At 37.1% G+C, this 20,873-nt stretch overlaps 1 protein-coding gene across 1 annotated transcript; it reads left to right on the top strand.

Annotated features, from left to right (window-relative positions):
* Positions 1-13,251: 13,251 nt before the first annotated feature.
* On the top strand, positions 13,252-18,689 carry LOC115951897 (probable galacturonosyltransferase 7). The gene is made up of 10 exons (XM_031069022.1): positions 13,252-13,586; positions 13,957-13,988; positions 14,085-14,227; positions 14,290-14,371; positions 15,099-15,180; positions 15,294-15,334; positions 15,432-15,730; positions 16,827-17,184; positions 17,277-17,822; positions 18,200-18,689. The coding sequence occupies exons 1-10, from the start codon at positions 13,412-13,414 to the stop codon at positions 18,476-18,478; spliced, it is 2,037 nt and encodes a 678-aa protein (XP_030924882.1). The 5' UTR covers positions 13,252-13,411; the 3' UTR covers positions 18,479-18,689.
* Positions 18,690-20,873: the final 2,184 nt, after the last annotated feature.

Raw genomic sequence — 20,873 nt, 5'->3', positions numbered from 1 at the left:
TCATTCCAAAATCTTGAAACAGATGAGATAGGATACCGTTTGCTTCTCATTTTTTAATGGAATGCATTCTGGTTATTGTATTTAAGCATCTTTGCTTAATTTGAATGGGTATTACCTTTGGCAGAGAATTTTAGATTGAATGATGGTATCAGCATTGTTGAAGTATTTTTTTTTTAATAAGATGAGGGATATTTAGAATCATGTTGTAGTAGGTAAGGCTGAATTTTTTTAGCCTTTTACTTGTATAATCATGTCATATACATTCATATCAAGATGGTTTTCAACCACCTAGGTACCATTAGGATGTCATTTATCTTTTTTCTTGACCTTTTTGGCATATGGAAGGCTTTGCCAATGAGCTTCCAGCTCAACTGGCACCTCCTTTCCTTGTAAGTTTTAGGTGGAGGGTGAGGAATTGGCTTCAAGACCAATCAGGTGCTTGTGTAACTTGTTAATAAAAAAATATTGGATGATTTCAGGTTCAAAGGTATGTATATAAATGATCAACTATTTTCTTGTTTTGTAATTTGCACGCACCTGGTGGGTATTGACTCATGACCACAACCTCCACGCCATTCTTCATGGAGGAAGTACCTTTGGAACTAGAGCTCATATATTAACGGTCAACTATAAATAAAAAATCTGTTTGAAGTGGGATTCAACTATACAGAAAAAAGAAAAAGAATTTTTTTTTTTTTTTTTACCATCTTAGTTGTTCTCTGTAGCTCAACAGCCAAATTTTTTGACTTTCCCTCCACCATTGTAGCATGCTTTCTAGTATTGGTAGTGCTAAAAATAGCAATATGGCTTTTAGTACCACCAATACTAATGCTCTCAATATGTAAGTGTTGGTACTGTAAGCAATAGACACCCTAAAAATATAACACCTTCATTTTAATTTTATTTATTTATAATGATTATGTACATTCTTTTAAAAAGAGTGTATGTTTAATGTATATAATGGTGTACAATCTTTAAAAGTTGTGTATGTTGAAGGTACATAATTGTGAACATTCTTTAAAAATTATGTTTGTTGTAAACATACAATTGTATGGATAATGACAGTTTGGTTAAATGGGTATTTTTGTGCACAATCATGTACATTTTTGTGAATAATGTGTACATTGAACTTGTGGTAGCAATTGGGTGGGCTAGGATGGGTCGACGTATTTTCACAAAAATGTGTGTTGAATACACAATTGTGTACATTCTTTGAAAATTATATGTGTTGAAAATACACCGGCCCGTCCAAACTCACCCAACTGCCACTGCAAAATCAATGTAAACATTTTTCAAAAAAAATGTATAGTTTATGCACATAATTGGGTACTAAACACCCATTTAGCCATTTATTATCTATTTAACCAAATTGTCATTACTCCCACCCAAATTACCAAATAATCTAAAGAACCATGTAATAATATATAAAATACTATTTTGTAAATTTTACCAAAAGTAGCAAATTTTTTATTCAGTCTGTTAGACATGTTAGCAATTTCTGTCCCACACTAAATAGTTAATAGGAAGGACCAAATGGACCAAATTGACATAGCACAAAAATTTAAGGACCAAATTGACACAAGGTAGGACCATTTATGTAATTTAGTCTAAAATAAAATATTCCAGATTGTGTAAACCCCTTTTGTAAACCTCTCTCTCTCTCTCTCTCTCTCTCTCTCATCCCTTCGTCACCACCACCCATCACGTTGCCGTAATGGCGCTATTGCCGATTTTTGGTTGCCAATCATCAGTATGCTCTCTCTTTCTCTTTCTTCACTCACCTCTATCTTCCTCTCTCTTTGTTCACCCACTTTCCCTCCCCGCCATCCTTTATTTCTTTCTCACTTTTCCACGGCCGCCACCTCTCTCTCTACTTTTCTCTCTCTTTCAAGCCGACAACGATTCATGATTCACTCAATCTCTAAATTCTCCTTTGTCTCGCACTCTGGTCAATTGTCTTGCACTCTCTAGCTCGTGTTGCTAAACTTCAAAATCTTGTTTTGGCTAATCAAAGCTTAATTAAGTTTAGTCAATCACATAAAAATTGATGAAAATCGACAACAAAAATTGGGTCCAACTAGTAAAATCATTACATCCTTCATTTTTAGGCAAAAACTTCTATCAAAATTTAGAGTCGGACAAAATATAGTATCAACACCAAGTGCAACTCCTTTTTCCATGATATTTTTTCTCATGCAAAAGGACACAAAAGAATAACAAAAACACAAATGGTTAAATGTTTTTTAAAATGAAAAAACAATGTCATTTTACAATTTTATTATCTTTGAAGGAAAACCTTTTGTTTTGGCAAATCAAGAAAAAGCTTTTTTTGTGACCTCAAAGGCCTTTGTGGAATTTTTTTTTTTAATATTTTAGGGTCAAAAAATAATTTTGAGAAAATTTGAGGATCAAAATGTGATTTTAAAAATTTTTAAGGTCAAAAGATAATTTTTAAAGTTTTGGTTTTGAAAGACAATATTGGAAATGTTTTGGGGTTGATAGGTAATTTGTAGAAAAGATTTGTGTTGTTGGTGGCGACTCTTTTTTTTTTTTTTTTTTGAAAGCCAATCCAGCATAATTTCATTCATTCAAATTCATAATATCAAAATACAAATCATCCACCACTAGTGGCGGAGAGCCTTCCAGCTAGTACATATCGTCAAAAACATTTTTAGCATACCTCGCAAGGGCATGGGCCACCTTATTTCCTTCCCTCCTAATACTGTTGACATAGACATTTTGCATACCATTCATAAGACACTTATCATCATCTATGATTATGCCCAACGAAGATCAATTTGGGAGTGATGAACAAATAGTCTTCATAACATGCGCATTATCGCCTTCAATGATCAGCTCCAGAAATCCCGCATCGATGGAGAATTCAAGCGTCTTCCTGCAAGCCAATGCTTTTGCTTCATCACTAGTTCTCACAGGCGGTCCCTTGGCTGACATGGTAGCCATCACCTTTCCTCTGTAGTTTCAAATTATTGCACCAAATCCAGTACAGTTCTGCTCAGCAAAGATATCCACATCAAAGTTGAGTTTGAAGCTTGATTGTGGTGGTGGCTGCCAGGTGGTTCTGTTGTTGCTGTAGGAATAGCAATTTGCCATTGTGCTTGTTGAAAATCCTTGTGGTAGTCGCTGGCTCTTTTGTTTAGCCATTTCGATTCCTTAAAAATTCCTCCATATAAAATTGTATTTCTTTAGTTCCATGTGAACCAAGCTTGGACTAGAAACAACTCAAATTCTGATTTCTCAAGTCTGTTTAACAGATTCTCAACTAGCTTTATGACATTGCTATGATTGTTTGGCATCTTCTAAAGCCGAGGTACACAACCTGCCCAGACATCTTGCGCAGCTCCACATTCCCATAACACATATGCTTTAGTTTCAAGTTCTCTCACAGCACCTATGAAGCACGGGTGCATTTCAAGACTTGGGTGCGGGTGCGAGACTCAGTAATTTTTGAAAAAGGTGGGTGCGGGTGCGGCGAGACTCGGCGATTAAAAAATTATTAAATTTTTATTTATTTATATATTTTATACATTGCTAAACATGTTTTTTTATATAATAATAGAAAACTCATATAATAATAATAATAATAATGTACCGTACTGTACTATACAAAAAAAAGCCTCTCTAACCAAAGTGGCTCACGTACCAAAGGCTAGTGGTTCAATGGCTCATTGTACCACAAAAAAAAAAAATAATAAAATAAAGGAGAGATGTGGCTCATGTGAGAGGCACAAAAAACAAAATAAAGCCTCTCTGACCAAACGCATTTAACAACCCTTTTCAAAAAAAAAAAAAAACAAAACAAAACTTATTAAAAAAAAAAGAAACAGAACAGAAGTTACAGAACGGCAATGGTGCAACGCTGGAAGAAGAAGATGAAGAAGCAAAAAAGAAGAAGAAGAAGAAAGGGGTTAAGCCGGTGAAGATGGCGACAACGGCATATCAAATCCATCGATTTCGGCGGTTTCGCCCGATATGGCCGATACGGCCCAAGTCGGCGTGAATCAGCCCGATTCAGTGCGAATCGGCTCGAGTCCGAGCTGCATCAGTGCTAGTCGGGGAAAAAAAAAACATGTGGCAGACGCAGCCCGACGCGGCACCAACACGAGGTCAGCGGGGTCCCTCGCGCGTCGCTGCATTGGACGTGGGTGCGACTCCTCTGGTGTCGCGTCTGTGCATCCTAGCACAGCACTGACATAGATTATCGGAAGTGATTTTCCTTTTTGCCAAGTTCACACGGGTTGGTAAAATTTCCTAACAAGGATGCCAACCAAACACCTTGATTTCATTCGGCACTCCTAGCTTCCAAATCTTCTGCCACACCTGCCTTCCTGTTAGACCCGTGGAACATTCCGTCCAATTTGACTCTCTTGCAATCTGTCTTGCAACTTGATACCCATACTTGCATGAGTATACCCCATCCTATCTATGTAGCCAAAAAATGGCGTCTAGAGCAGACCTACGGCTCAATGGTATTATGCAAATTGCATTAGCATTAACTTTCTGAAATTTGGCATAAATGAGCTCACGGTTCCACCAATTAAGGTCTGGATCTATCAGGTTTGCCACATGCCAATCCTCATCCTCCATCACGGTTGGAAATAGGATTTGGTTGGTTGGGTGGTTTGGTATCCATTTGTCCTCTACCCCTCTAATAGTTGATCCATCGCTGACCCTCTGATAGCGCCCCGATTTTAGGATAGGCATTGTTGCCATTATACTTTTCCATGTATATGAGCAGTTTGGTGATACAATCGCATCAAGGAAATTGCATCGAGGGAAGTATCTAGCCTTAAGGCATTGGAATAAAATTGAGTCTTGATCTTGTATTAGTCTCCACCCTTGCTTAGCAAGCATAGCAAGATTAAAGCTTCTCAAATCTCTAAACCCCGTACCACCATCCTTCTTTGGCTTTGATAAAAAATCCCAACTCTGCCAACGTATTTTCCTCTCATTGCCAACTTGTCCCCACTAGAATTTTGCACACAAGGCATTGAGATCATCACAAAGCATCAAAGGTGAGAGAAACACCCCCATAGTGTATGTGGGTATTGATTGAGCCACTGCCTTGATTAACACTTCCTTGCCTGCTCTAGATAACATCATTTCCTTCCACCCTTGCAATTTTTTCCAAACTCTATCCTTGAGGAAGGAAAATGTTTGGTATTTTGCACGTCCAATCAAGGTTGGTAAGCCTAAGTGTCAAACCTCTCCACCACCTTCACTCCCAAAGCCAAGGCACTTGCTTGTCTTTGGTCGCAAGGTGTGTTCTTGCTAAAGAATACCAAAGATTTCTGTAAATTAATGGATTGGCTCGATGCACCTGCATACTTTTGGAGGATCTCAGTAATGGCTGCAACTTCGGGTTGAGTTTCCTGGCAAAACAATAGAGAATCATCTGCAAATAATAAGTTGATGATTTTTGGTGCACTTCTACAGATAGATACACCACTAGTCCACCTCTCCATTTTTGCTTTTTCCAAAAGAGATGTAAACCCTTCTGCACACAAAAGAAACAAATATGGTGAAAGAAGGTTGCCTTGGCGAATCCCCCTTGAAGGTTGCAAGTGACCATACGGTTTCCCATTAATAATAATGGAATAGGAGGATGAACTCACACATCCCATCACCTAGTTAATCCACTTCTCTGGACAACCCGATTTCACCATCATGCCATTGAGGAAAGGCCATTCCACCATATCATATGCCTTACTAATATCAAGCTTCAACGCCAATGAACATTTTTTTCCTTTTTTCCGAGTATTCATAGCATGGAGAGTCTCATAGGCAAGTAATACATTAATAGTGATGAGTTTGCCAGGGACAAATGCACTTTGTGTGGGAGAGATAGTATATGAGAGGATCTGTTTCAAACAATTAGCCAAAACCTTGGATATGATGATAACATTGCATAAGCTAATTGGTCTAAAATCAGACATTTTGATAGATTTTTTCACTTTTGGAATTAACACAATATTGGTATGGTTAGGAGTCATGCAACTAGATTTTAAAAAAATCAAAATAGCAGTAACAACATTATCACCCACAACATGCCAAAATTTTTGGTAAAACAGGGGATTCATACCATCTGGTTCAGGGGCCTTTGTCGGTCACATCTGGAACAAAGCTGCCTTAATTTCATCAGCACTGAAATCACTGGACAGGATCTACTGCATATTAGGAGCGACTTTGCTTGTCACCGAGCTTTGGCATTCATCAGTCTGGTCACATGTTCTTGCAGTAAACAGGTTATCAAAGTAATCAATTGCCACATTTGCAATGTCTTCTACTTCCTCCATCCAACAATCTTCAGAGTTTTTAATCCTTTGAATATGATTTCTTCATCTCTGATGTGAGGCTTTGGCATGGAAAAATCTTGTGTTCCTATCCCCATGCTTAAGCCAAGAAATTCTAGATCTCTGAGCCCAAAAAATTTCTTGCCTGTTGTGGTGGGCCTTTTGTGATTTTGGGCTGGACTACCTCCTGTTGCACTGGGCCCAAGTGTTCTAGATAAGAGAGTTGAGACTGGTCTAATTGCAACTCACCTTGGTCCGACTTGTGCACAAACTATGCCCTATTTGCCAAAACTTTGGTCACATGCCCATAGCAGGCAAAGCTGCTACAAAAGAGTTATGACAAATAAATGCAATAAAACAATGATAAAAGAAATATGTTGCTGTCAGGCAAAGCAAGTAAGAGATCCTTAATTAAAATAGAGAAAAAGAACGATATGGCAACAAGAAACACATTATAGGTGAAATTGCAAAGACAAGAGAAGAAACAATAGCAATAAGCGATAAAATCAAAGAAGGAAAAGATCAATTTGCTGTGTTTAATTGTATTATGGGACTAAGGCCAAGGAGGGAATCACTTCCTCAACGTGGGTAACCTCACAAGAGGATCCTACTGTAGAAATTATCCACTTTGAGAGAACAGGCCTAAATGGCTTATACCCAAATGAGTTCTTTATCCTTAACAGATGGTAGGCTCTTAGATGGAGGAATGAGATTAGCCTATTTGTGTATGTCTGCCATTCTACACTCTATATTTATCTTCTTTCTCTCTTTTTTCTCCGTTTTGTTACCTTGATTCTTTCCCCTACTCCTTTTCTTTCTTTCTTAGTGCTTACTTGTGTAGTGTTATGGTGATGGTGGTGTTGTGATTCTCTCCTAGTAGTTGCTACTGTTGCGATGATGTTATTGTGCATGGCAAGGACCTTTTATATACTGCTTGCCGTGACTGATTTTTACCATTTTAACATTTAACTACTTTTGTCTGGTTTAGGGTGTTCTTCCCGACCACCCACTGGTTTGTCAACTGCCCAGCCACCACCACTTATCTGTGCTGGCTGTGCCACTCCCCATTACCAGACAAAGAAGACTGTTTTGTTTACTTGCTTACCGTGACATTCTTATCCACCACAGTATGGGTATTCTCTTTTGCTATCCCTCATGACATGCACCTAGTGGTTCCAACTCATCCTTCCTTCTTTTGGGTGGTATGTCATTCCAGTAGGACACCACCCCTAAAAAAATGTAAGTAAGAACCCCAGAATAGGCTTTTCCTTCTCCCCACCACCAGATCATATCTTCTCTTACTTCTGACCCATGACCCACCACTCCTGTATTAGCTGGGTACAGGTTGGTAGTGCCTGGGCCTGGCACGTGTTCCACTTCCCATGTACATCAAAAGCTTGCTGCTCATGCGTTTGCCATGGTCTGGAGGCTCTTTTGTGCATTCTGCCGCTCATCCTTGACCTCTTATGGCGTAAACTATTTTCTGATTTTCCATTCTTCATTGGCTTGCTCCTTTCGAGGGCTGGGCTTTGCTTGATTGTGGGTTTTCTCCTCTTTAGCCCATTCTTTGCTCCTTCTGTAATCTTGTTGCCATTCCTATTATACCACTCTGCTATTCCTGCCGTGGTGTTATTTGACCCGTGCTTGTTGGGCCTCTTTTGGGCCTGCTGCCTGTTCTTCTCTCAATGATTGTATAGTCATTAGATTTATACTCATGCTACTTTGGAGCTTTCTTGACCCATTATATTACTTGTGGGCTCCTTTGTCCCATTTCTTTCTTCTTGGGCATCCTTGGCCCATTTGCTTTCCTTGGACATCTTTGGCCCATTTTCTAATTATGCATTCTCATGGGCTTTTACTAACTCTTTTGGGCTTTCCTAGCCTAATTACCTTATCCTTCATCCTTGGGGCTCATGGTCTTTCCATTAACCCCTTATTTTCTTACTTCATTACTTCGGGCTTGCTGTGGCCCATTCTTACTTTTCTACATCACATAATGCCTATAGGTTTACTACTTCTCTCTCTGGGCTTCTTTAGGCCCATTTGCTTTCCTCAAGACCCATTTATTTACTTTATGGGCCTATGATCCATAGTTCCTGCCATTCGGGCTTAATGGTTTTTCTATCAATCCACTAACTCTTCTCTACTCGTATGGTTGGGCTTTTTCCTGTTACTGGGCTTCCAAAATGAGCATCAACACCTGTGTAATAGTTCATCCAATTTTTTGGAGACGTCTAGGAACTCTGCTTTAGACTCCTCGGTAACTTCCACCACAATCATAATGACTATTTTTTTTTTTAAGCTTTTTTATTTCCTCAGTATCTGGGTTTAACTTACCAACACCCCAAGCCTTCAATTCCACCTTACATGCCTCAATTCTGTGTTGTATATTGGCTAACCCGGTCCCATCAGTCCCACCTATATTCCATGCTCCCTCAACCACTACTTCACACTCTTCCCACAACAGCCATGTTTCTTCAAATTTGAACCCTCTATTCCCCCTTGGTCGTTGATGCCTATAAGTTTGGGTTTAAAGGAGAATGGCCAAGTTATCCGAGGCATGTGAAGAAAGGTGGATCAGTTTGCTCATTTGGAACTTGTCAGCTCGATCTTTTGTGGTGATGGCATGGTCTAGGCATTGCTTCATATTAGCGTCACTTGGCCTTTTGTTGTTCCAGGTGTACGGGTAGCCATGGTGTCCCAAGTCTTGAAGTTGACAAGAGTCAAGTGTGTCTCCAAAAGCATTCACCTGATTCCTCTAGCATGGATGTTTGCTGAGTTTCTCCGCTGTATGAAGGATTGCATTAAAATCTCCAATGCACATCTAGGGGCCATCCACCAACGTTCTGATATGTTTAAGCAGTGCCCATGATTTATTGTGTTGAGTTGCATCTAGCCATCCATAGAACCCCGTCCAGTGCCACACAAACCTGTCCTCTTCCTTCATAGTGACAAGAATATGGTTAGGCGAGAAGTTCACGAGGTCGATACTCATATCTGATTTCCACAACAACGCCAATCCACCCCTTTCATCAAGTTGTTTCATGATAATACAATTCTGAAACAATAAATCTTTGTATAGCTTTTCAAATCCTTCTTTTTCCAGTCTAGTCTCCATTAGAAAACACACCATGGGATCTTGTTCCCTGACAATTTTGCGAAGATTTTGACCTGTCCAAGGGTTCCCAAGCCCTTGGTAGTTCCAACTTAGGATCGGCATTGCTCTCGGCAGGGGTGGCTTTCAACCCCCGCCGATATTTCATCATGGTTTACTTCACCAATCTCTACCCGTCCTTTTTTCCAGTGGCATTCTTCGCGCTCTGCAAACAAAGTACTCGTTGTTGCTCTTTTTAGGCTTAGAATTTAGCCTATCAGGCCCATTTGTTTGTGTAATTGCTACACCCGAGACTGTTGGGGCCAAGTCTTGTCCAACATTTGAATTAGTGCAGTCAACAGTTTTCCCATCAGTTTGTGTAACGCTTCCCATTAATAAGCCTTTATCACCAGGATTCTCAATCATTGTTTGCTGCTGTTTCGGACTACAATCATGATTGCTACTGTTTCCAACAGTTTTTGTAACGCTTTCCACCAGGTTGTTCTTAGGTATTGAATTTATTGCTGCTGTCTCCGCCACTGCTGGGTGTTGCTCCTTCACTGTGGCACTATCAGAACCATCATGAGACTCTGATTCATGGTTTCGAGTGGATTTTGAACGACTCCCCGCTGCCTTAAGCTAGTCGCCATACTGGTATTCACCTACACCTCCGTTCTTTTCCGCTGCATAATGACTTGCATAGTGGCACAAATCGTGGCCCAACAAGCCACAAAAATGTTAAAAGACAAGCGGTCTCTCATACTTGAATTGTATCCATGTGTGTTCTCCATCAGGTCCTGCAATATAACTCCCACGACGTAGTGGTTTTGCAATAGGTAGAGCAACCCTGACCCGTATAAAAACGTTTTATGCATCCTGTTATCTTCACTTCTCAACTTCCTCCACAACCCCAGTCTGCTTCCGACCTTTGATGCAACAATAGGAGATACCATGTCAAAAGGGGCTCCCTAGATTTGTATCCAAAGAGATGCGTGTTCCCACTTCATGTTCCCAGCAATCATACCTTTATGCCACCTCTTTAGCAAGAGGAGTTGGTTGTCAAAACATCCATGGCCCCCCTTGTAGGATGCGCATCATATCAAATTCAAAGTTAAATTTGAACTAAAACAGGTTTGGTCATACATTGAGTATTTGGAGCTTTGTATCCATTCCCCATGCTCTTTGAATTGTGTTCTTAGCCACCATTTTGTTGAAGGATTTGCAGGTTAATTTGCCAATGAGGCTGAGGTAACAACTCTCTAGTTCATCCGCTCTATCTTTGTTTGGTATCTCAATTACTTCCTCCTCTTCCATTGTTAGTTTCATTTTTTCTAGTTCGTTGATAACGTTGTCTACCATCAGTTCGAGATAAAGAGTAGATGGGTAGGTAGGTAAGTGATCTAGGTAAAGAGAAAACTTAAGGGAGGGAGATCTTATTATGGAACGAAAGGGAAGGCTCTTATAGTAAGGAGAGGGAGGGATTTTTTCACTTGACTTTTTTCTGAATGCTATGTAAACATCCTACAATCCCTTTAAATGTTGGCTAAAATGAAAAATTAGGATTTCAAGAGAACTTGGAAGAATGACTAATGTTCTCTTGTTGGTGGTGACTCTTAAAAGTGAATACATGGCATGTAAGAAATTTATTTTGGAAGGAAAAATTGAAAGTCATAGCTATACATGTTGATGGTTCCTTGGAAATCAGTAGGTTGATAAGCCTCGGGCACTGATGATCTTAGAGCTTGATCCTGAAAACAAATACTAAGTCAGAGGGGACCGGTGGGGATCGGCCAAAAGTCCTCCTCCGATGAAGTCAGTGAATTTGTAATTCCCAGTAAGAAGGAAGTGATTTCTGAAATAAATGTCTGAATGAATCCTTACCTTCTCATCAAAGAATGCTTATATAGCATGTGTGAAACAGTTATCTGTTTAATAACCGCTCTTATTGTCGAGGAGTCCGGAGGATTTGGAGGTAACTTCCATAACCGTCATGGAAGTTACCTCAGTTGGACTTGTGTTCCATAGTAGTTAATGGAGAACTTGGCATATAATAGTCCAACCCAATGAACTCGTCCATCCTTTATTAAGGATGGACGAGGCTATTAGGGACGACTTTTCCTTGTGTATTTACTTTTTCCAAATTTCGTGTAGAGCTCGTCCGTCCAAACAATTATGAGGATGGACAAGCTTCTCATGGGACCTCGTTTATCCAAAGACGAACGAGGTCATTAAGGACGCTTGGGATGATCACCTCATGTGCTTGGTTTGTCCTTATTGGTCTTTCAAACAAGCCATATGGACAAGTTTAGGAGTTGGTGCTTTTTTGTAACACCATCATATGTGATTGCATGGCATTAGCTTAAAGGTAAATGACTTTTGAGGTAAGTCTCATTGCATAGCATAGCATAGCATAACAAGAGCAATTATTTTTCCCAAGTATTTACCTCATGCAAAAGACAAAGAAATAACAAGGAATACAAAATGAGTAAGTTCCTATAGAATGTGAAAACATAGTCATTTGACAATTTAATTATTTTTGTGACCTCAAGGGCCTGTGTGCAATTTTTGAATTTATAAAGGTCACTTCGTAATTTCATGAAATTTGTGGGGTCAAATTATAATTTTGGAAATTTTAGGGGCCAATTTGTAATTTAGAAAATTTTAGGGCTAAAATGTGATTTCAAGAAAATTGTGGAGTCAAATTATAATTTTGGAAAAGTTTGGGATCAATTTTAATTTTGCAAATATATGTGATAATGGGTCCACAGGTTGGGCTTAGGTGAATTGAGTTTAATTTTCAGGTTGGGCTTGTTTGAGGCAAATTTAGGGGCCGTTTGGATTGAGTTTTTTGATAACTCAATTCTCAGTTTCCATAACTCATAACTCAAAAATGGTAGGGTCCATAGCAAAAAGGTTGTTTGGCCAAACGATAACTCTATTTTCATAACTCTGTTTCCATCACTCAATTCTCTGATTTTTGAGTTATGAGTTATGGAAACTGAAAACAACAAAAGGCTGTTTTCAGTTTCCATAACTCATAACTCAATGGCATTTCCGTAAATAAACACACATGAGGGACCCACAGCCGCAACTTTTGACCACCTTTTGACTTTTTTTTTTTTTTTTTTTTTTCTGGGTTGGCGTTGGCTTTTTTTTTTTTTTTTCCTTTTTTTTTCTTTTCTGGGTTGGCGTTGGCTGTTTTTTTTTTTTTTTTTTTCCTTTTTCTTTTTCTTTTCTGGGTTGGCGTTGGCTGTTTTTTTTTTTTTTTTTTTTTTTTTTTTTTTTTTTTTAAGTACCTAGACTCACCAAACTTAGTGAAAAAAAAAAAAAAAAAAAAAAAAAAAAGAAGACACCAGACCCGAACAGCCAACCCAGGAGGGAAAAAAAAAAAAAACACTGTACCGTGACAGGTGTGGGCCCTCCAAATAGTGTGAAAAATAGTGAGTGATGAAAACTGAGTGATGAAGGCAAACGGATGTGAAAAATTGAGTGATGAATGATGAGTGATGAGTGATGAGTTATGAGTGATGAGTGATGAGTGATGGAAATTGAGTGATGGAAATTGAGTGGCGAAAATTCTTTACCCAAACAGGCCCTTAGTTTTGGGCTCAAATTCGGGAAATGCAAACTCACGTATTGGAATGATCCCTACCTTTCCCAAAATCTCAAAAAAAAAAAAAAAAAAAAAATTTGGCGATAATTAGATATACTCCGTTTGAGGTCAAATAAATCTAATTAGAAAGACGTACAAAAGTGGATTTCACCCAAAGTAAAATACTCAAAAGGTGATGCGTTTGCATTTACAATTGCATTGTAGCAAAGTGAAAACTAAAAACTAAAAACGGAGCAGAGGGAAAGGGGGGAAAAGAAAGAGTGGTTTTAGTGTGTGATGAGACGAGTATTGGCGGTAAATTGGTGGAGGAGGTGGTTGAAATTGTTCCAATATTAATAAACACACATTCTACGGACACGGTGGTTGCTTCTTGGAAAAAAAAAAGAGAAAATGAAGGGCGGGGGTGGTTGGGGTGGTGGTGGCGGTGGATTGGGATTAGGGTTGAAAAGTCAAAGGCGATGGAGAGGGCTTGTTATTGGAGTGCTGGGACTCGTTATCCTCTCCATGCTGGTTCCTCTTGCCTTTTTGCTAGGCCTTCACAATGGCTTTCGCCCTGCGCCTCCGGGTACTTTCTACTTTGCTTTTGCTTTTGCTTTTGCTTTGCTCAATCTAACTTCTTCTTCTTCTTCTTTTCTATTTAGATCTGTTTCCTCTTCTTCCTGATTAATTTAGGGCACAATCACACTCTCTCCTTTCTCCATTTATTTTTTAGATCGATCCAGATTTCTTTTTCACTTTGCTAGATTCGGGGAAGTCTTAACTTAATTAATTATATTAGCTTAACAATCTTAATTAGTCCCAGATCTCTCATTATCTATTATTATTATTATTATCATTATGGATGATACTGACTTAGCATGATTATGCTCTTTGTTTTGCTCCATCGCATTACTACATTTTCCCCATTTTATAAAACATTTGCGCATCTGCTGCAGGATATTTGCCTGAACAACAAACTTCAGCTTCAGTAAGTACTTCGCCATAGGGTTTCAAATTTTTTTTGTGCTTTCAATTCTTTTTTGGCAATGTTGTTGACTCTCTCTCTCTCTCTCATGCAAATCAGAATGGTTTTGGAGAATTGGACCACGACCATGTCAGAAACACTTGGAACGAGTCTGAGGTAATGCATCTTAGTCACACCATTAGGCCATATTTGCAGATTTCATTTGGATGCTGTACAATTTCATTCCTAAAAACTTGTTCATGAAATTTTCAACTTTCTACTCTTACAAAGTTAAAGGAATAACACATGCCTTGATTTTTAACAGGGGGATCAATCTAGCCATGTACGTGAACTTATTAGAAAATTGGGACCTACTCTTCCAAAGGTTCATGCATAATGCTCTGATGGTCAATACTTAACTTCTTTCGCTGTTAAATCGTTGAAAGTGGTATCATTATGCTTAGAAAATTGTCAGACATAAAGCTTGTAGTTTGAATCGTTAGATTGCAACTGGCCTACTTTTACTTTTATTCATTGTTTGATAAGATTGGAATTTGTGTAATGTTTGTTTTTCCTTACATTAATCTGAAATGTACACATTTTTACAAAGATGAATATTGCTTTTGATGTCATAAGCTACATACATTAACGTTAGTCCTGAAAGGTTCTAATTCTGATTTGGGGATATGCTTGAATGACATACAAAGGCGTTTTTATCTATATGAGCCACATTCATTCAAGGTTTGGTAGGATGGACGCAACTGCTAAGAGGGACTTCCAGTCATTGCTGGAATTATTTTTAATTTTGATTTTTTTTTTTTGGGGGGGGTTTGGGGTTGTGTTTGAGTTTCTAGTATTGAATGATATCATGAGAATCATTAAGGTGCAGGGACATATTTACAGTAATTATTATTATTATTATTTTTTTCACTTTTTTCTCTTTCCTCCTATGTAATTTTGTTAAGGCGTTCTTATTATTTATGGGAGTGTGTTGCAATTCATTTACTGAAAAAAAATAGAGATTGACATTCATTCTGATCCCAGAATGTCGATATATAAGCTTATTGACTTCTATGTTCTGTAATGTAGGCATCTAAAATAATTTTTTTGGTCATCTTCTATTCTGTGTGTCAGGATGTTCTTAGAGACTTTACCAATGAAGCAAAGAATAAAACCATTGGTAGGGGTTCCGTGAACGATAGTCAGCCAAAAGAAGGTTCTTTTGAACTTCTTATCTTAAAAGTGTTGCTTTCAAAAACCTTCCTTGTTAAAAAGATGTTGATTCAATATTTTCTTGTTTCTATTGTTAATTATCTACAGGCTTTCCAGTGCCTCCGCGTGGCTCTCTGCAATCACCTCCCAGTGCAAATGTAAGAATGCATCACTCTTTCTGTAAACTTCTGTTAACATGCTAATCAATTTCTGGTGCATGTATGGCTTCCTTGATTGATTTGAAATCTGTGACAGAATACTAAAGTTGGTGCTGTAATTGAAGTCCCCTTATATACAAAAGATGTACATGATGTTGGAAAATTATGTGAGTTTAAATTTGGTAGTTATTGCCTTTGGCGTAAAGAACACAGAGAAGATATGAAGGATTCTATGGTGAAAAAATTGAAGGACCAATTATTTGTAGCTAGAGCATACTATCCTAGTATTGCAAAACTTCCAAGACAGGACAAGTTGTCTCGTGAATTGAAGCAAAATATTCAAGAACTAGAGCGTGTTCTTAGTGAAAGTTCTACAGATGGTGATCTTCCACCACAGTAAGTGATGGTAACCTTTCATTGTTTACCTTATATTTCATCAATGGCAACCAATAAAGCAATGATCATTGCTTTAGCATGGAAAGAAGATTGATTCTTGCCATCTGCAGTCCACTTTCTAAGTGCAAACATCAAATTTACCTAAACAAGCTCCTAAGTTGTATTAATGATTTTTTTTTTCTTTTGACACATGTTGTTTTCTTTTGTTAGATTCACTTTGTGTTCTTGTCAGACCTTGGAACTGTTTGTCTTTTCTTTTCTGGGTTTTTGTTAAATATAGACTATATTGGAAACATATTTGATTAGTGCTTATTCTTTCTCATGTGTTCTTTATTTTGATGATATTAGATCTACTTCTGCCAATGCTTTTGGTTTTACATTCGGGTGCTGTTACATCCAATACTTCTGCCAATGCTTTTGGTTTTACTTTCTGGTGCTGTTACATCCAACTACAAAGTATACGAGGCCCTTTAAGCCCACTCTGATTATATTTTCTTTTGTGTTATGCTCTATTCTCAACCCCAACAATGTTCTATTGAGCTTCATTTGTTTCTTTTTTTATCATCCTTTTTTCTTTCCAGTTCTACATGAACTTTTTTTTATATAATTGCCTGGTCACTGCAATTTGTAAAACTATCTTAGTTAGCCTTAAGCTATTTAGATCCCTCTCAAACATATTGCTGACAGTTTCATGCTATGCTTGAGCATATTGTGGCAGAATTATTTTTTGCACTTTTTTAGATTTTCTGTACTGACCTTGAAATGCTTTGATTTTTGGTCAAGCTGCTGTGACAAGTAACATCAATCAAAAATACTTGCCTGAGAATCTGTATACAAAAACTTCTGTTTGGAACTGTGTCCTGCTAATGCTATGGGATGAGGATAGTCAGACCTTTTAGATAAGCATCTTTATGACTTCGAGATCAATATGATGTAAAATATATTGTCAATGCAGTAGCTTGTTAGATCTTTTGGCAGATAGTGCTCGAAGTTTTCATTCTTTTCATCATTTGTTTCAGCAAGTGCTGCGGATTTCTATTATAAGAAATTTTAACATGGCTTGTTCAACACACTAAGAACAAAATTGTTTTATTAGGATTGCTAAGAAGTTACAGATGATGGAAGCTGCAATAGCCAAAGCCAAATCATTTATTGTGGACTGCAACAACGTTGACAAGAAATTGAGACAAATATATGATATGACTGAGGATGAAGCTAACTTCCACATGAAACAAAGTGCCTTCCTCTACCAACTTGCAGTCCAGACTATGCCAAAGAGTCTTCACTGCCTGTCAATGAGATTGACAGTAGAATATTTTGGATCACCTTTAAATGACACGGAACTCTCTTTGGCTCAAAAATATTTAGATCCTACGTTGCACCACTATGTCATATTCTCCAATAACGTTCTTGCTTCATCAGTAGTAATCAACTCAACTGTTATGCATGCAAAAGTATGTTTCTGACATTCTACTGAGCACATTTTACTCTTAAATTTTCATCATGTATGCTCGCAAAACTGATTGACTATCCTGCTATGTTTCAGGAAAGCAGGAACCAGGTTTTTCATGTGCTTACAGATGGGCAGAATTACTTTGCAATGAAATTATGGTTTCTGAGAAATACTTACAAGGAAGCCACAGTTCAAGTGTTAAACATTGAACATCTTAAGCTGGAAAGCCATATCAAGGCAACTCCATTGTATCTTTCCCTGCCTGAGGAATTTCGTGTTTCCTTCCTCAATGTTGATAGTCCACCAATGGCTCCTATTAGAACAGAATACATATCTATTTTTTCTCACTCACACTATCTTCTCCCTGAAATATTCCAGAATTTGAAGAAAGTTGTGGTTCTGGATGATGATGTTATTGTGCAGCAAGACTTGTCAGCACTATGGAGCCTCAACATGGAAGGGAAAGTTAATGGCGCTGTGCAGTTCTGCTCATTGAAGTTGGGTCAACTCAAGAAATATTTGGGTGAAAACAGTTATGATAAAAAATCTTGTGCTTGGATGTCTGGATTGAATGTAATTGATCTGGACAGGTGGAGAGAGCTAGATCTTACTGAAACTTACCGAAAGTTGATGCATGAGGTGAGTGACACTGAATTTATACCTTACATATTTTGGCGTTTTGAATATGCTGGGAACTATTTGTGGTTTGACAATCCTATAAATTTGAATTAAAAAAATATAAATAAATAATGAAAAGAAGCCAATGGCCCTCAATTTTCTTTAATTGGTCTGGTAAACCCTTGACACCACTGATCTCTTTTAAAGGCTGTGCTTCACTAAGCTACAACAAATTTGGCAAATGGACTGGTCATTCTGTATTATTTCTGCATGTTCTATTTATTAGTAACGTTGAACCTTTCAATTGTTATACAAATAATTATTAGAACAGTGGCTGAAGCTACTATACTCTTGAGCAATATAAATTTTCTGACTCTTTGCCTTCATAATAACTGCAGCTGACCATGCATGAGGGATCCAGTGAAGCTGTTGCATTGCATGCAAGCTTGCTAAGCTTTCAGGACCTAATTTATGCCCTTGATGGTACTTGGTTACTGTCTGGGCTAGGACATGACTATGGCATTGATATCCAAGCAATTTCAAAAGCTGCAGTTTTGCACTATAATGGTAACATGAAGCCTTGGCTCGAGCTGGGAATTCCAAAATATAGAGGTTACTGGAAGAAGTATTTGAATCGAGGAGATCAGTTCTTGAGTCAGTGCAATGTAAATTCATAATGTGCTGATGGTGGGAATTCAATCCTTGAGATTCCTCCTAATATAGTGATCAAGAAGTGGGGATGTCCATTTTTGGGGTGCTGAGAAATTTTCTTTCAGCTAGTTGTTCCAGAGAGTATTGAGTTGAATGGAAGAGAGGGCCATACAAAGGCATTGTTCAATTTTTTTGGTAAATAAGAGCACTTGAATATTTATACTTTTTCCCTGGCAAAGCGAAGAGATTTAGCTCACTCTTGACAGCTGCAGTTGCTATTATTGGGCATTTATGGTATGAGTTGCTATTCGATGGACAATGCGGGGAATGATACGAAGAGCTTTATTCTCTGCTTCTTAGCTTGGTGAAGTGAATGAGTGGAATGGAGGAAGCCATGACAAATTATTTCAACCCAGCAAAGGTGTGATTGAGTGTTTGCTCCAAGGGGATTCAATTGTCAGTCATGATGTAAATGATTGTTGGTAGGAAAGCAAGTAGTGTAATGTCTGTCTTTCAGTTTCCACTCATCATTTGAGGCCTTACTTCATCTGATTTGAACGAATCTTTTATTCGGTCATGAGAATGTTAATGGATTAAAAATTTCTTTGCAATATATGTCATGGAGTAACACCCCCCCTTCTCCCCCAAAAAAAAAATGTTGGTGGGGGGGGGGGGGGGGGGGGGGGGGCATGTTTGCAACTATCATTACATCGGAATTGGCTATAAGGTTAAGTAAGGTCATTAACAAATTGATCGCATTATAACATGGGGCTCGACTTGGAAAACATGTTTGTTTATATTCAAACTTAAATTTAGACTCAGGTATTAAATGATATGAATTCACACTTAATAATATATTCATATATTCATGAACAAGCTTATGTATATAGGATTGATTTAAATATACATATTATTGTATGTTTGGATGTATACAATATATTTACATAAACATGAAATTATATTTTTCTAAACAAATTCATAAAACATCAAATTATTATTGGTAATTTGAGAACTATAAATATTATATTTTGTTGTAAAAATTATATGAAATTCTTGATAATACAAGATTGGTGAATCTAGATTTTATAAATTCATAGCGAGAAGCCACTCTATTAAATTGACTTAAATAATATAATTTCATTGCAATTTAGTTATTTATTATTGCATAAATTTGTGAATGGGTGACAAATTTTAGTCGCAGTGTTTTCTATATATGAAGGGCAAAAATAGTTAATCAAATAGTTCATGAACAGGATAGAGCTTTATGACTAGAAAATGAATCAACCTAAATAAGTAATCTCGTTAAAGTGATGAGGTCAAGCATGAATTGTGTTCAGAATAAATTAAATGAACAATCTTAAACTTCTTTTAATTTTTATATTTGAACTTCTGAATTCCGAAGTAAAATGAAATAGTTAGAATTCATTTTCTTACCAAACAATCTCTAACTAATTCGCAAACTAGTTGTTTAACTTTTTCTTTTCCCATATATAGTAGACATCGTACTAAAATTTTTACATCTTCACAAATTTATAATTATAATTAATAACAAAATTATAGGTAGAACTACATTATTTGAGTTAATTAGATAGAAAGGTATTTTTTATAAACTTATAAAATTCATATATAATTTTTTTTATACAAATTGGACTATACATATAGTATCAATAAATTAGAAATAATAATTTAATATCTATAAACTTATATACAAACTAATAAAATCTAATCTAAAGTTTATATAAATATATTTTTTTTTGTACATGTTTGCATATAAAAAAAAAATATTAATATATATTTCACAAATTTGTTCACAAGCATATTATTTTGTTTGAGCGAGACTTGCTTAATAGTTGACACTAAGCTTAGCTCATTTACCAAATAAAAAAATATAGACAATTTTTTCCTTATTCATTTTCGTCCTATGGCCTTTCTCATAGTGTATGTTATGCTTTTATGGTAAGCTCTGCGTGAATTTTTTGGAGAAATTACACTTTTTCACCATAAATTATACTCTAAATTACACTTTGCACCATAAACTTTCAAAATACATGATTAGCACCTTAAACTATAATTCATGTTATACTTTGCACCCCTTTGTCAATTCTACCGTTATCTTGGATGGCATCATGTGAAAAGACTAAATTGTCTATCTTCTCAATCCTTTAGAAACAAATGATAAATTACATTTTATCACTTTAAACTATATTCTCAATTACACTTTGCGTTTTAAACTTTGATTTTTCATCTAAGTTAACGGCAAAATTAACGGTAGGGCGCAAAGTGTAACACAGATTATAGTTTGGGTGCTAACAGTGCATTCTAAAAGTTTAGAATGCTAAGTGTAATGTAAGGTATAATTTAGAGTGGTCAAGTGTATTTATCCTGAATTTATTTCATTCTCATTTTGCTATTTTCTTTTGT

The sequence above is a fragment of the Quercus lobata genome, chromosome 7, assembly GCF_001633185.2.
Source record: "Quercus lobata isolate SW786 chromosome 7, ValleyOak3.0 Primary Assembly, whole genome shotgun sequence".
In the NCBI taxonomy this organism is placed as follows: domain Eukaryota; kingdom Viridiplantae; phylum Streptophyta; class Magnoliopsida; order Fagales; family Fagaceae; genus Quercus; species Quercus lobata.
This window is presented reverse-complemented; position numbering and strand designations above follow the sequence as displayed.